At 45.1% G+C, this 16,854-nt stretch overlaps 2 protein-coding genes across 4 annotated transcripts in view; both read left to right on the top strand.

The window, feature by feature from the left end:
• LOC144583035 (protein NLRC5-like) overlaps positions 1–9,135 on the top strand; it is an 11,975-nt gene extending 2,840 nt beyond the window's left edge. Inside the window, exons 5-14 of one of the 3 annotated variants that reach the window (XR_013538615.1) lie at positions 270–353; positions 1,296–1,379; positions 1,850–1,939; positions 3,160–3,225; positions 3,865–3,948; positions 4,251–4,334; positions 5,241–5,327; positions 6,171–6,245; positions 6,643–6,734; positions 9,052–9,135. Coding sequence is in view for 2 of the 3 variants with exons in the window: in XM_078380470.1 (XP_078236596.1) it covers positions 270–353; positions 1,296–1,379; positions 1,850–1,939; positions 3,160–3,225; positions 3,865–3,948; positions 4,251–4,334; positions 5,241–5,327; positions 6,171–6,245; positions 6,651–6,734; positions 8,633–8,747 (853 nt within the window). In the remaining variant the exon portion in view is untranslated. Of the gene's footprint in view, positions 1–269; positions 354–1,295; positions 1,380–1,849; positions 1,940–3,159; positions 3,226–3,864; positions 3,949–4,250; positions 4,335–5,240; positions 5,328–6,170; positions 6,246–6,642; positions 6,783–8,632; positions 8,881–9,051 lie in introns of those variants that run through there. The other 2 variants (XM_078380470.1, XM_078380471.1) reach the window with 2 other exon arrangements.
• A 7,112-nt stretch (positions 9,136–16,247) lies between these two features.
• The window catches only part of CPNE2 (copine 2), a 68,196-nt gene continuing 67,589 nt past the window's right edge, over positions 16,248–16,854 (top strand). Inside the window, exon 1 of the mRNA XM_020806108.3 lies at positions 16,248–16,331. The gene's annotated coding sequence lies outside the window, so the exon portion shown is untranslated. The remainder of the gene's footprint in view (positions 16,332–16,854) is intronic.

Below are 16,854 nucleotides of genomic sequence, written 5' to 3' on the forward strand. Positions count from 1 at the left end.
CTCTGGCTCCACAGTCGGAAACCTAAACCTCAGAGCTACCCAGCGGTCACAAGATTTTACTGTACTTTGGCTTCCTGAGCCTATGCAAAGTGTCCCCTGCCCTCTGCTCTTGTTGTTGGCGCACACTTTTTATAAGGGGATGCCCACGACTCAAGTGGGCAGTAGTGCCACCTTGGGTACCCACCCAAAGAATGCCCCCCCCCAACAGTAGTATACTGGATGTGACCGGCTCCTGCTGCTTGACCTCTCATTTATCTTCTGTCAACCAGGCTGGTAGGTTGCGGCATCGGCCAGGAGGGTATGGACAGGCTGTGTTCCATCCTTGAGACGGGCGCTCATCTTGCAGAAGTGGAGTAAGTGAGATTCCGGACTGCTATGGTTGCTGTCCTCAAACAGAACCTGGGATAGACTGTGTCACGTCAGAGGAGTTCCTCCTCTGGCTTGGCGATGCGTTCTTTGGTGGTGAAATGACAGCATGACTCAAGATGCCACTAGAGGGAGAAAGAGCTCGCCCTTTGAACCGCTCAGGGCATGATCCAGTGCCAGTGAGATCACACAATGCGCAGGAGATGGTGAACCAGCCTGAACTGTGCCCAAGCTGGACCTTTTTGCTCCAGCAGCAAGGGTAACTTTTTTTCCCTGGGAGCCAGGCAGGCGCAATATCCCTACAGATGGAAGGCTTACTTTAAGGGAGATAAAACATCACAGAGAGAGAGAGAGAGAGAAATGAAACATTAAAGACAGTGAGAGCAAATGAGCAAAGAACTATAAAAATTACTATAAAAACAGATGCCACCAATCAATAACTCACAGGACAAAAGCAGACGAAAAATGGGCGGTCCACTGGGGTCGGTGTGTAGAACCTCCTTGAAGAGCCACATCTTCTGTGGTCTCCTGAATGTCCACAGGGAGGGGGCCAGGCGGGGCTTCTCTGGAAGCTGCTTCCTCAAGGCTGGAGCCACCGCCAAGAAGGCTCTGCCTGTTGTAGAAGACTTACAGGCCTCCCTCATGGTGGCCACCCACTACTGCTTAGCCTATGGTGATCTAATAGCTTGGGCAGATGACACTGGGGAGAGATATTGCACCATGATTGCACCATGAAACCCCTTTTGATTGCACCATGAATCACACCATAAACTTGTGCTATGTAGGCTGCCAGGGTTTAAAGTCCTGCATGCTTTTGCAAGTATAACATCAAGTGACATTGACTTCAATATGTTTTCAGTCATTGATAGATATCTCTCTCTCTTTCCAATGGGAATTCACATTATATTCTCTTCCCCCCCCCCCCCCAGTCTTTCTGGCAACCATCTTGGCAATGAAGGATTGAGGTATCTCTTAGAACATTTGCCGAAGACCCAGGCCTCATGCCTCATAAAGTAAGTGAGCACAATCCTGGCTCAAGGAAGTGTTTGTGGGATTTTAGGTGCCCAAGACCCAAACCCACTGCTGGCTCAGGTTCTCCATCCACCACCTGTGTTCCATGGATCAGAGACTGGGAAAGTTACTTCTGGACTAGAGCTGAGGTCCTCAAAAGGCCGTCCTTCCCATCTCTACCACTTGTACCCACGTAGATGTCATCTCTTGGGCAGATTTTCCTCAAGTTCTCAGATCTTCTGCTAGGACCAGGATTTTGCTGCCCCTCCATGACACCCTGTACCTGACTGCCTAATCGGGTCAGTGGTTATAAATAAACGGTACGATCCGTTGTGAGAATAAGCCCTCAGATTCTTGAAAAGGGGTGCTTTGCAACCCGTTGATTGAATGTCAATTGGCCTGTAAGCCCTAAAAAGATCCAAAACAGAAAAATCACCCAAACGACAGGCAACATGTTTCCTCTCTTGTGTAGGATCAGCCGCAACGGGATCTCTCAAGATGCAGTTCCCCATCTTGTTAATGTCCTCACCGTGTATCCAAATATGGCAGAAGTTCATGTGAGGTATAATTGCTTGGTGGCGGTTGATTGTATGCATCCTGGAACCCATTTGGACCTGGGGGGGGGGAAGCATAGAATTAGAGAGAGACGCTTCACGTGTCTTGGTTTTTATTGAGGGATTTAGTGGAGAAAAGTATTCACTATTTATCAAAGGGAACAAGCGTCCCGTATGAAGCAAGGGGGTAGAGTGTCAAAGTGTTTGGGGTGAGGGGAAGCATGCCATAAGCATGAAAAAAAAATGAGTTGGAAATGTGGAGAGTGGATGGCTTAAGAAAGAAAGCTCCCAGCAAGCACCAGGGTGGGAACAGGAAGTTTGGGTAGAACTAGGCCTAGCTCGGCCTCAGTTTAGGCCTTTCCCCCCAGGTGAGCCACACTTGGGTATCTTTAAAATGTGTGCCACTCTCAGAATTGAGAGAATTGTGGGATTTGTAGTCAAAGAAATTCAAAAGTCCCATTCCTTTGTAAACTCTCAAGAGTGAGGTGAAGAGCAGCTAGGACACGTTGTAGAAACACTCACAGTGAGTTCAGAGCTTGGAAAAGCTTCTTCCCAGTCAGCATGCTGGGGAGTTCTGGAAATTTTATCTCCCTAAAACGACTTCTCCAAGTTCTGATCAATGTAGGAGTAACCTGATCCTTGGTAAGAAGGGGAGTGAGTGTCTAATTGGATCGTGAAACAGCAAAGCACAGATTTTTGACGGGACAGAATTAAGAGCTTCCCTTCATTTCCAGTTATATATTTCAGAATTTGGGTATGTGCCATTTGAATCTCAGAAGTGGAAGGCTGGAAGCTGAGTCGTTTAGTCTGGAATGCAAAAGTAAAACAACGACCATACTAACATGGCAGACTGTTGCCTGTTTGGGGTTTCTCTCTGCCTAAATATTTTAGCTGGCTTTGTTTATTTGTTTGTACTTTCAGATGCCACTGTTTTTGCTATGTTTTGTATGCCCTTTTTGTTTTGCGTTTTTTTGTGTGTGTTTTGGAAACTTGCAAACTCGCCCTCAGAATGCTGCTGGAGGTCAGGCTCTAAATCTCCAATATATATATATATTTTTAAAGTACAGAATGCAGGTCTGTTCTAGGTTCATCTGACTAAACCATAAACGGAAAGAAAGAAAGAAAGAAGGAAGGAAGGGGAATATCCACCCAAATAAGCCAGAGTCATCTTTCATGTTTCTTACCTTGCCTTTATTTTCCCCTGAAGCTGTGTTTATTTTCTTTCAAGTCTGGGGTCCGAGGAAATGCTGTTCTTCACCTTACGGAGAGAAGTTAACTTTCAGAAGATCGTGAGGTAATGGACAGTGGACCGTCTTAATAAGATGCCCAGACAGATGTTGTATATACAGTCGCCATTGTCAACGGGGGCCCACCTGGAACATCTGAAGGGAGCCCCATGAGAAGTTTCAGAAATAAATTTGTCCATGTTCTAGCCTTGTTTGACAAGGAGCCCTGGAACCTGAGAGGAGCTCCTTAAAGGAAAAAAAAAGGTTGAGGAAGGCTCATCCACAGAAAGAGGAGAGATTGTCAACTGTTACTTATGGCAAATCAGCAAACTCCCTCTTGCTTTGCTAAGCGTCCGGCTTCAAGAAATGTGCCCCATCTGGATTGACATAAGACAATGGGTTCCCAGCCTTGGGTCCCCCAGATGTTCTTGGACTACAACTCCCAGAAATCCTGGCCAGCACAGCTAGTACTGAAGGCTTCTGGGAGTTGGAGTCCAGGAACACCTGGGGACACCAGGTTGGGAACCCCTGCTCTACGTGTCTTCTTCCTTGCCCAGTGCCATCCATATTATGAAGACTGTGATTGTTTATACCTTTTTGGGAATTACTTAAGCCAGCGTTTGGCTCAAATGCCTACTTTATTGCATTTAGTGATTAAACACCAGTCTGTTCTATTCACCCCTATTTTATTTCCTTCATTCTTCCAGGCTAAATCACTGCAGCTTTCACGGAGAACAGCGGGCGCGGCTGATTGCTGAGCTGGAGAAATGTACGACCTTGAGCGATGTCACGTATGTTTTCCTGTTTCTATGCTAACCGCTCTCCTGCCCTTATGGATGGTGAAACTTCACTGCGATTACTTAGGAACTATCTATTATAGGTTACAAGATTGTTGTTGTTGTTGTTGTTGTTGTTGTTGTTGTTGTTGTTGTTGTTGTTGTTGTTGTTGTTCTTCTTCTTCTTCTTCTTCTTCTTCTTCTTCTTCTTCTTCTTCTTCTTCTTCTTCTTCTTCTTCTTCTTCTTCTTCTTCTTATTATTATTATTATTATTATTATTATTATTATTATTATTATTATTATTATTATGCTTTTAGGTCAACCAACAATGGCATGACACTCAGCAATATCGAAGATCTGTTTCGGGCCATGAGGAAACCAACAGGAACACTAAGAATAAGGTAAGAATGTCTATTCCATCATTTAACTGAGTTTGATCTGCTGGAGAATATACAAGATTTGGAATTTCCTTCGAGTCCTTTGTTCCGTACAGGGGTCGGGAACCTTCGGCCCTTAGTGCCTTCCTGCCTCATCTACTGGGCTTCTTCAAGGCCCCCCTCTCTGGCTGTAAAAGAGGGAATGGCTGGTGTATTGCGGCTAATATAAATGTTGCATTCATATCCGAAAATCACAGGGAATATTTTTATATCTCTTCCAAAACAAAACTGCTTTAAGATGATTTGCAAGATAAAAATTGAGAGCAGGGGTGGGCAACTTGGGTGTCTCTCCAGGCCCATTTTTTTCTCTTTCTCCTAGAACCAGCCACAGAGCACACAAACCTTGGAAAGGGCTAAAAAAATATGCCCCCCAAATTTAGAAAAATAACAACCAAACATCTCTGGGTTGAGATATTAGCAGCTGGAGTGAGTACGACTCCCACCCTCCTTAAAACAAAAACTGCAAAAGAGAACCTATTTTTATAGATATTGATACAAACATAATAATCTTTGCACTGGGCATGAGGGATCTTGAGCTGGAATGCAGAAATGTCTTCATTGGAAGCATGTCTCCTGCGGGTTGAACTTTGTTGAAACTATTTTAAAGCAATTAAAAAGCAAAACAAAATGCAGTCGACTCATACAGCAATCAAAAAGACATAGCAACATGACGGCAGGGTTACAAAACATGAAATACAAATGGGCACCCATTTGTTCAAGAACACTGGTTCAGGAATATTTACTTCCCCCTAAACAGGAGTGGGCTTGTGTTGTGATTTAAGGGGGTGGGTGGGAAACTGTTGAAAAACTCAGGAGAGAAAATGCTCCAGACTAAAGGGAGAAATGTGTTCATGTTCTTCTTCTTTTCAGCATAAAAGAAGCATGGGTGGAAAATGAAAGTATCGCCGTCCTTCTGAAGTTGGCTGCCGAAGGCCAGGGGAACATCACAAGCATCACGTAATTTAGTTCTCCATATTTAAGATAATCATCCATAATCTCAGGAATGCAGAGCTGGAAGGGACTCTATTGGATCATACATTCTCTCCAGTTATCTTGTAGTCCAGAGGTTCTTGGACTACATCTCCCAGAAATCCTGCCTGAAACATCGAGGGGCGAAGGATTCTCGGAGCTGCAGTCCAAGAACACTTGGATTATTCTAAACTGGAAATCACTCTAAGAGTTATATATAAGATGGGCAGACCGGGGCTGGAAAGAACACTGTGAAAAGCAGCCGAGGATAATTTTTCCCTCCCAAGAATGCATTCTCATTTCTGAAGAGCAGATTTGGGCAAGGAAGTAGTAAGAAATCTATTTGCTTCAGTTTTTTTTTTTTTTAAATGCAGAAGTCCCAAATATTTGTTTCTCAAATCTAGGCACAAACTGGGGGGGGGGGGAACCTCACACAGCAAATTTTCAGACTTTTTAAAATTTTGTAGTACCGTTTGCAAATCACGAAAAGGTGGGGGAAAAATACAGAACTTGTAAATGCGACTTAAAAACAGGACAAAATTCTTAATCCCAGACAAACTCTGTCAGCATGTCCCTCATGGATTTGTAGTGCAAAAAAAATAAATTTAAAGTGTATGAAAGCACATTATACGGGAGAAAATATAGACTGGATGAAAATATCGGGGAAACTTTGTAGGAAAATGTGGAATGGGGAGAGGCACACACACAGAGACACACAACGCATATTGTCCTTGGAAACAACATGAACTCCCTTATAGCTTCATTTTTATTTTATTTTTTTGCTGAGGAGCTGTATTTCATTCTGCCTGACTTTGTGTTTTGCCTCCATAGGAGAAACCACACTCTGTGGGTTGTGGATCAGGAATTCCCTCCTATGGTGGAGCAAGCAGAATCTGTGGTTTGCAGGTGAGAAAGTGGTTGTTTGCTTTACTTCTTTAATTCACCCCCACACCCCTTTCCCCTATTCTTTGCTTGTATAGTGATTGCTCATTGCATAAAATCATTGGACGCCATGTTCCTTTTTCCTATTCCTGCTATAATTCTTGGATTTGTACTGTTTTTCTCATGTGGTGATGCTTTTCAGGACGTGAGATAATAATAAACTCTGCATCACCAGGCAATGTCACCCTTAAAGGCAGAGTTACAGAGCTTGGTTGCATCATTGGCAACCTTTGCGGCATCTTTTTTCTGCTTAATTTTCAGTTGTCCACATGGAGGGGGGTCTTCACAGGTTGCTGCTTGCGATGCAGCTTTTCCTCTCTGTTGTGTTGTCCTTTAATCCTGTGTTATGTGTATGTCTGAGGCCTGCAGGTTGCGTCCAAATGACCTAGAAGCCAGAGGAGTTCACTTCCGGACGAAGCTCATAGAAAAATGCAGACAGCTCCAGGCTTTGAAGTGAGTCTGTGCTTCTTCACCCTTCCTTCTCCAGTATTTAAATCATCATCATCACCGGAAAAAGAAACAATTCATTCAGCTGAATTCATCTTCCTTGGTGGGAGGAGAGGAACTGCATCTCTAAAGGGTTGCTATCATGATCTCTCATTTTTTCCTGGCGGAGCGCCTGTATCTTTCATGCACCGTGTGAAACTCCCAAATAGGAACCCTTCTCCTATCCCTGCTTGTTGCAAACAAAATCCCTGGAACCCAGGGTTAAAAAAACAGAGCAGCTCTTCCATTAAAAAAAGTTGTTCACAACCCTGTTCCCCTGAGCCCAGACGGTAGGAGAAATGAACACAGACACACACCAGATTTTAGTGGACAATGCCATGCAGGGAGAACGGAAGGGTTTTCTGGGCGCTCTGTTTTCTTTCCCCCTTTCTTTGTTCGGTCACCAGGGAAAGCACTGATCTTACAGTGAGTAGAGAGGCTTCTTGTGACAGTCATAGAGAAGGGAGTGAGTGAGGGACTTTAAATGGGCAATGCAAGGGGCCCCACTCTTCCCATCACATTGCCTGGGGGGCGGTTCATTTCATCCTCTTTTCTCAGCCCTCTCTTTTCTAGTCCATTGGAACAGCACACAGGTTTATGCAAGGAGGGGGACTGTTTATTTCTGCAGACTTTGATGATTTAATACATGACTTTGAAACAGGCAAGGGCAAGGAAGGTTCATTTCTAAGTTTTAAGGGCATTCTGCAAAACACTCTCCTCCATTGGTGAAAGTTGAGCCTTCCTTATCAGGAATTGATCGCTTCTGTTCCCCTTTCCCTGCTTTTAACAGCATTGAGTCGTTTAACATGTACAATCTATTGGGTACAGTGTCACTCCTTCCTCTGAAAGCCCTAGCCTCTTTGCTTCACCTTATTTTTGTCCTAGAAATCCAAATGTAACCCAGATTCGGCTACTAATTTAGTACTGGGTCAAATATAGTTCACGTCCCTAGTGTAGACATTTTTCCAGGAAGTAGAATAAGCGCACAGTCAGCAATGCGCATAGCTGGATTTCATGTAGCATTTTGCAAAATGCCTGCAAAACACATAGCTTCGGTCCCAGCAGGTTTATGTAGACAAGACATGTTTTTAGAAGCCCGTTATCTCTGACAGCGGGCCAGGCTTAACAGCTACAGCCAAATGGGGAAAGCCCTGCCAACGTATCCAGAGCTTCCTCATCGTTCAGGTTTTTCAATCAGCACATTTTATTTTGATCCTATATTCATTTTAATTGAAAACCCTGTCTTCATGGGGGAGTTGGTACTGTGGTAGATGAGCATATCTACATAATATGGAGATTGTTGCTTTTTAATTGTGTATATCAGCAACATGGAGGTCTGTGTCTATCTGTTGCTTATCAGGACTGGAGGAAAAGGCTACAATTGTCCTATCCTGCTGTGATTCTGCCACCTTACCCCCCCCCCCGGCATATTTATTCGGGAGATGAATTTCCCTCCACAGGGGATGAAAGAGTTAAATCTTCCTTCCTTGCCTGCTGGAATACCGATGATTAATTTTCACCAGCCTCCACACAAACAGGTTGCTCTTTGCATTTCCGACATCCTGTGTCTTAATGACAAATACATACAATTTATGCATAACATGAACAAGTTACTTTTTATGGACTATAACCCCCAGATTCCCCCTAGTGACACTGGCTGGGCGATTCATCTAGAGGAGGGCAGGATTTTGGAATCCAGAAAAGTAACTTATCTGTGCTCTGATTAATGTCATGACATGGTCCTCTGGGAGGCTCTGTGCTGTCTGAAGACAAAGGGTAGGACCTCTTTAGATGCTGCTCACTTTCAGCCACTTTGTCCTCTTCCAAATGAATACCTGGCATGCATGCTTTTTTTATCATTGCAGCTGTTCCCAGGTAGAGTTTACAGATGCTGAAGCAGAAATAGTCTCGGATGCCCTGTTGGATTTTCCAGCATTGAAGAAGCTTGAGTATGCTTTCTCTGGACTGTTCTGTGGTTAAGATTCTGGTGGAGGATGGCCATTCAAACCTCATGGGGATAGTGGCTTTGCTGCAGATTTTAATCAGAACTCGCTGGATGGCCACCTTAGTGGTTGAGGTCTCTGGCTGTGGAGCACAACAGAGCATCCTTTTATAAGCTGTCATCTCCCTGTCCTCCATTTGAGCTCTTCGTTTTGGGGGGGTCCTGTCGCATGGCTCATAGAACGCACAGACCGATGTGCTTTTTCCCTGTTTGGTGTTGGTGAGCAGAACATGATGGTCCTTTGCTGACCTCCTTTATTCTTTCTTTTTTAAAAAATTCCAGGTTAACTTGTTGCAGATTCTCTTCTGCTGGATTCAAGCGGCTGGCTGCAGCGTTGCATCGGTGTCATGCCGTTGAAGACATTGAGTAGGTCACAAGGGTTGATGGTAGGACGTAAAGCTTGGTCTTTGAGACCCTAACATCTAGCATCTCCCACCCAGTAGCCAGGCATTCTAGAGCAGTGGCCACCACCACAGAAAAGGCTCCAGTTTTTGTAAAAGAAAGAGATTTTGTTTTGTTTTGGGGTGGGTTTTTTTTTTACATTCACGTATAGTACATACTGGAATGACACCTGTCCACTCCCTCAACAAAATCTGTTGTCCGATTCTTCTCTACATCACAGGCTCAACTTATTGTTTCTACATCTTGGCAAACCCTTGTAATTTTTTTTTGCCAGTTAGAATTTGGGGATCAATTGCAGGTTTGTTCCCCCCCCCCCCCGGTCTCCTTTTCATGGATCTACGTACAATGTCTATCATTGGGGGGGGGTGGCAATTCCTCGTTAGGGATCTGTTGCAGAGTTAAACTCTGACCTCACTTTTTCCTACTAGAGAAGGGAGGGAAAAGAGTGAGCAAGGCAAACCATTCCTCTTGGTTTGGTGCAAAACCAGCGATGATCATAATTCTCTGCTGTGCAGGAATTACTGCCTCATTTTAAAAGGAAGAAAGAGGGGGTGGAAATATGCCACTTCAGGTTCCCGTTCGCACCCCCTTGTGGGCAGCCCATTGGCAACCTGAATACATAACTGTGGTGCTTTCTCTTTAGCTTTTCCAAAAGTGAACTCAGTGTGGACGGAGCCAGGGTGTTGCTCACAGCACTAGAAGGCAAGCATCACTTGACGAGCTTAAGGTAAGTTGCCTTTCAGTCATCAAAGGGTGCCCTTCAATAAGGTCATTCCGGGTTACATTGCTCGACCTCTAACACCCCAATTGTCTCTGTTTCTCAGCCTTGGACCTCTGAATCTTGGCAATGCAGATATCCTGATCCTGATTTCAGCGCTTTCCATGTTATCTTCCCTGAGACGACTTAGGTGAGTGGGTCCACCCTTTCAACCCGACGGCGGGATTTTTAATCAGGCTAGTTTGTAAAGCTGGGCGGATAGTTCTGTGAGTTAGGTCTCTGTCTACAGAGCCAGAGGTTGGGAGTTCAATCGCCCCCGCTGAACCTCCTGGGAGAAGAGCCAGCCTGTGTAGCCTTGGGCCAGCTGCACAGTCTCAGGATGGTTTGAGAAGGAGGGAATGGTGAACCACTTTTGAGTATTCTCTACCTGGAAAACCCTAAAAGGGGCTGCTGTAAGTCAGAACTGACCTGATGGCACAGAATTATTAGTGTTATAAACCCCCAACTTGGGAGAGAAAAATATTACTCATTCAAATTCAAAATTTTGAAAATTATCCAGCCGGCTCTCTTTAAACCTCTGGCTTCTGGGATAGGGTTGTGTGAAATTCACCCCCAAATCTTTGACTCACCTAAGCTGGCCACTCAGATTGCATGATGCTACAAATCTTCTACAGAATAATGTTTGGTATTCCGTTACTGTTTTCCAGTTTGACCAATAGCCATCTCAACAGTGAAGCCTGCTATTGCCTTGCAGAGGCTCTGAGGAAGGCTGTTCACATGGAAGAAATAAAGTAGGTCCATATTTTTCCCGCGAGTTTTCCCACCAGGCTGGCTCTGGTCACAGAATTGAGCCACATGGCGAAAATGTTTTCATGCAGATAATCTCTCCTTCAGCACCCCAAGGTCATCGCCATGGCCTGCCTAATGGGAGGGCCGGCCCTGATGTTGCTTTACTCGTCTGCATCTGTCAGGCGGCCCCTATTGAGACCTTTCAGGGCTACAGAGGAGAGGAAATGCCCGCCTGAGCTGCCTCATCAGTTTTATCCACATTGAAATGGGTGCAGAAAGTGTATCAGGCCATCAGAATTGCGTGTTGTATAGTTGTGATTAGATTCTCTGTTCACATTCCTACTGGCTCCTGTCTTTAATGGGAGAAGATAAGAGATAGCCAGGTGAAAAAAAATGAATGCACATCAATGATAATGTGAATGTTTTCTTTGCTCTTAACAAGCTATGGGGGTTTCTTTTCAAGTTTAAGCTACAACAAGATCGACGACGCTGGGATGACAGAAATAGCAAGAGCCGTTCGGGAAATGCCGAAGGTGAAGCAAATCATGTGAGTCTCTTGGGTCTGTTTCGAGCCAGTCAAGGATCTACAGACTAGAGATCTGGTTTATGGGAAAGATTGTGGGAGTTGGAAAGATCCCAGCTGTTGTCCCCCCCCCAAAAAAAGCCCTCAAAAGTCACAGAGCAGGTGCCTCACTGTGGGAGAGGAAGGAGTTATGGAGGGTTTATGTAGGTGTCAGGATTCACTGAGAAGGTAAATGTTAAAGTCCCTACATGATGGTGTCCAAGGTCCAAAGGGGGTGAGCAAGCGAGGATTATTAGGTGAATGGGAGGGGTGATGCTAGATGACATTATTCAATGCCTTCTCACAGCGACCGTTTGTTCATATACAGCCATGGTTCCCAATCTTGGGTCCCCAGATGTCCTTAGACTAAAACTCCCAGAAGCCTTCACCCCTAGTTGTGCCAGCCAGGATTTCTAGGAGCTACAGTCCAAGAACATCTGGAGGGGGGGACCCAAGGTGGAGAACCACTGATATGGAGGAACCAAGACGGGCCTGGAGGAACAGTGAGATAGGTCTGGGCAAGCTTTGATCGGTTCCTTAGGTCACAAGATCTGGGTTGGCAGCAAAAACTGGACATGGTTAGGGTTGAGTGTGAGCACACAGGAGCTAAACTGTGCCTCATTTGCAGCTGACTATTAACACCCGATCATCTTGCACATTGTTTTAGCCTCACATGCAACAGCATTGGCTGTGTGGGAGGACAGCATTTTATGGAAGCTTTGGCCAGTAGCAAGAATCTGGAAGTGCTCCGGTAAGCCAGAATGTCCACCCCAAAATTTTCAGCAAGCCTATAGAGCATGCTTCTATGCTTGGCCTCCCAAGTTCTGTCTCTTTCTCTCATCATCTCCATCAGCCTTCCACCGTTCTCTGCTATTTATGATTCAGGTTGTCAATTTTGGTTTGTGCTGTTAACATGGTGCATGCTCGGATATCCTAAGGGAGAGGTTTTGATTAATCAGAACAAACTATACACACCAAAGTGTGCTGTTACAACGTCAAGTTAGTGGGGCAAAGAAGAGGTACGTACTGCTGTCGGAAAGGGCAGATCCAGCCTAGCAGTCTGAAAACATGTAAAAATGCGAGTAGATAAAGAGGGACCACTTCAGTGGGAAGGTAACGGTGTTCTGTGTCTAGTTGTGCTGGCCATGTGACCAGGGAAATGGTCTTCGGACAAATGCTGGCTCTATGGCTTAGAAATGAGGATGAGCACCGAGCCCTAGAGTCGGACACAACTGGACAAATTGTCAAGGGGAACCTTTACCTTTACCTAAGCAAAAACCCATGCAACAAACCATCCCACTAGAGCCTAAGAAACTTAGGGACATGTACTAAGAGTATGGCATGCATTCTGAACCTGCTCCTTTCGCTGGCATTTGGGGAGATGCTGGCATTCCACATTCTACTTTCTTTCAGTTTGTCGAGAAACAGGATCGGAAATGAGTGTTTGGAAAAACTGGCTCCTATTCTGGCTTCTATGCACCACTTGAAGGTCCTATGGTAAGCATTGTCCTGTCCTGTCATTGTGTCCTGTTTGACCAGTACTTGGAGGGGCTCTGTGCATCACTGCCAGTAGCTGATCCTGCCAGCCTGATCTGTGCTGTGCTTCCGCACTACCCCTAGAAATCGTCAGAGGGCGCTGTCGCAGGTCAGCTGTCCTGAGGAGCCAATGAGGATCCATCTGGTCTTATAAAAGGAGTGACTCCAGTTCAGCTCTCTCAGTCTCTAGGATGACCGGCTCAGGGAGAGACAGGAACCCACTCTCAGCAGGGGAACAACAGAGCTTGGAAATGGGGTCTTTTTTGTTGTTGTTGTTGTTGTTGTTGTTGGATGAGCTATCCCATAATTACTCAACCACTATGGTCAGTGTGGGTTGGAGACACTGGGAAAAGTAGTTCAACTTGGCCAACCCCTGAAGGACAGGGAGGAAGTGGAAGTCCCGTGTGTCTCTTCAGATCCATTTTTGATGCTTCACAAGATCCCACTGAAATTTCCTCTTGTTCTTCTCTCAGCCTGTCTTCCTGCAATATCGACTTTGAGGGAGTGGCTCATCTGGCCGGAGTTTTCTCGAAATGTCAACAGATAGAGGAAATCAGGTAAATGCAAGTTCGGAGAGAAAAGAAGCCAAAGCTTCATTTTGCAGTAACAAAAATATGATGATACAATCATATAGACTCTTGACTTATAGCTCAGTGGTTTAGCTCTCTGGCTGCAAAGCAAGCGGTTGGGAGTTCGATTCCCCCCCCCCCAGCCTCCTTGTCAAGGACTGGACTCCAGCTGTGCAATTCGATGATGATGATGATGATGATGACTAACAAAATCAGGAAAAGTCCCCCAAACCGGGGAAAACAGGAAAAACTGAAAACAAGGATTGCCTCCAAATTGTGTCAGGGCAGGATCTGACACTCAAAAGACAGCGTGCAGCTTTCCCCCTTTAACGGATGTATTTTAGGAAATAAAAAGGTAGAAGGAGGCGGGAGGGCGACAGACAGAAGAGGATGATGCTTAACCCTTTGCACAGTACAATTCGAAGAACGAGGCTAGAGGGTTGAATATTTAAAAGACTCATCCTATGGCTGAAAGTTGTTTGCCACTTATAAATAATTGCGAGCACATTATATTCTTCCAGTGATCAGTATATTTATTTTTTTAAAACTGCAATGCTTCGGCCTCATTGCCCTATTTCACTTTGCAGTCTATCATCAAACAGCCTTGGGGACCGAGGCGTTACAGTCCTGGCAGAGCAACTGCCCCAGTCCTCCCGACTCAGGAAAATGAAGTAAGTCTTCTCCTGCTTTGATTTGTTGGTTTAAATCCAACGAAGGCAAGGCGCATCCTTAAAAAGCTGGGAGGGATTCCATAGAGCTTGATTCCTGACCTACCAGACTTGCAAAAGAAGTGTGTGTTGACCATCCAATGACCAATCAGAGAAGCAGAGCCATCTTATTGGCAAGATACATCAGCAAGGAAGGTTCTGCTGTGACAAAGCAGGTCTTTAAAGTGTGGTTATGAACTTCAAACAAAATATCATTGTGATGGATATTGATTATATCCTCAGTGTACTGTTGGACTTTCTAAAGGAGAGGCCAAGGTTCCTTGGTTGAAGTCCCCTGTTTATGAATGCAGACTAGGATTCAATATAGATTAAGGAGCAGCCGATTCATCTTATGTGATAGGGAAGGTGAGCCCAAAGAGAAGTGTCCACCTCTATAAAATTACCATTCCCTGGGTTTCTACCCAGGGCTAGCAGTTGGCAGTAAAACCAGGGTGAAACTTGCTAAAGTTCTGCAAAACTTGTTTCTTTATTTCCTGCTTTATTTAGACTGAAGGCCTGTGGGATCAGTGATTCTGCCTCTGAGTCTCTGGCCCAGGGAATTAGCCGTTGCCTCCTCCTTGAAGAGGTTGAGTGAGTATGAATGGGAGGGTCCTTGTATTCTTTCGTCTATGAGTAGTGGGTGTCTGATGGTTTAGGTCTCTGGCTGCAGAGCCAGAGGTTGGGGGCTCAACTTCCCGCTGTGCCTCTTTGATAGGAGCCGGACTCAGTGATCCAGAGGGTCCTTTCCTGCTCTGCCATTCTAATGATGGGGATGTCAATTCTGACTTCTAGTGACTCTTTCCAAAGTTTTCTAAGTAGAGAATGCACAGAAGTGGTTGACCCTCCCTTTCTTCTGGGGGGGGGGGAGCCCTGGGACTGTGTAGCTTATGCCCAAGGCCACCAGGGTTGGCTCTTCTGGGTTGCCCAGTGGGGGAATCAAACTCCTAATCTCTGGCACCACAGAGGCATAACACAGCCAGATTAACGGTTCTGGCTCTCTTTAGCCTGTCCTGGAACCAACTGGGGGATGAGACGGCGCTGCAATTAGCCAAGGTTCTCCCAAGGATGGTGACACTGAGACTCTTGAAGTGAGTACCGGTTCTGCTAACCCAAAGCCTTGGTGGGAAGAAACAACACTTAGTGAACTTGCTGGGCCTCACTAGAGGTTGAGCGAGCGTACTCTGATTTAGAGCAGAAGGAAGACCGGTATCTAGCAATATCCACAGCAAGCGTGTTTTGTATTTTATTCATTAGCTGTTTCTTTAGTTAACTTTAATGGTTACGTTATTCGTTCATTTTTATTGCATTCAGTTTCTAACTACTCCTAGAACGGCATACACATGAAAGAGACTGGAGAATATACTATATAAATACTCTATCTATCCATCCATCCAAAAACCCTTCCTTCCTTCCTTCCTTCCTTCCTTCCTTCCTTCCTTTCTTTCTTTCTTTCTTTCTTTCTTTCTTTCTTTCTTTCTTTCTTTCTTTCTTTCTTTCTTTCTTTCTTTCTCTCTCTTTCTCTCTTTCTTTCTCTCTTTCTTTCTCTCTTTCTCTCTCTCTCTCTCTCTCTCTTTCTTTCTTTCTTTCTTTCTTGGGCTATACATTCAAAAATTCTCTAGACAGACTCACACCCACTGACCCATAAATTTGGCTCACCTGGAGAAAAGGCCAAGCTGAGAAGGATGGCAACTTCCTTTCTGAACAGGAAGCTAGGATGGAGCCAAGCCCACATTGAGCAACAAAGCCTTCTCAGCTCGGCCTTGTCTCCAGGTGAGCCAAACCTAGGTGTCAGTAGGTGTGAGTCCGTCAGGTGGAACTCCTGGGATGGAGACATGAGATTTGTAGTCTTAAGAAATCTTGAAATTCCTGTGGCTTTTTGTTACGCACTTTCTATGCTAGACAGTTACAGCAATTTGTTAACCCTGCCATGATCATGGCTCTGACCCTAACAAATCCTGGTACGTTATAGTTTGGTGAGAGACCTTGAATGTTCCCGGTTATTCTGGGAAAGACTGTAGAGTTCTCCAGCACCGAATCCTAAGTCCGTCACCAAATGACACTAACCAGATTCCATGGGAAGATGCCAAGGTAGCGAAAGTGGGTTCAAGTTGTTAAAACAGTGTAGTGCAGATAGGCCTGGTCTGATAAAAGCATTCATACCCTTGTTATGCTTCTCCCTCCCTTCCTTCCAACAGTCTGGAGAACAACGGTATCACAGCCTGTGGTGCGGAGCAGCTAGCTGAGAAGCTTGCTCAGTGTCGAGGAGCCCAGTGTGTACGGTAAGTGCTCTGCGAAAGAGATTAGCTACTCACCCCAAGAGATACTTTTTTTTAAGTCCACTTCTTAATTTGGGGGCATACAGTGACCCAATGGGAGGACAGCTGGGTTAACCCATCCTGCCACATGGGAGGTGAGATTGTTTCAGGTGGGAATAAGGAGGCTCCCTCTTCTCTTCTCTTTTGTAAGGCTGCAGCTCTTTCTGAAAAAAGATCTAACTTTGCATTTCTTTTTCCCCACCTGCCTTCCTAGGCTGTGGCACAATCAGATCCCTAAGGAAGTTGAGCAGAAGCTAAGAGCCCAAGAGGCCCGCCTGCATTTCTCTTTCTCCTGAGAAAGCGGGAAAAACTGCAGGGAAAAAAACACATCTGTCTGGAGTGGCGGTCGTGTTCATTGCACAAAAGCAGTCTTGAGACAGAAAAAAAAGTGTTAAGGTCATCGGATCTCCTAGAGAGAAACAAAAACTTTTATTTTCTTAACCTCAAAGTGGAAGAAAATGAGAAGAGATTGGTGGAATCTTGAAGA

This window comes from Pogona vitticeps, chromosome 10 (genome assembly GCF_051106095.1).
Source record: "Pogona vitticeps strain Pit_001003342236 chromosome 10, PviZW2.1, whole genome shotgun sequence".
NCBI classification, from domain to species: domain Eukaryota; kingdom Metazoa; phylum Chordata; class Lepidosauria; order Squamata; family Agamidae; genus Pogona; species Pogona vitticeps.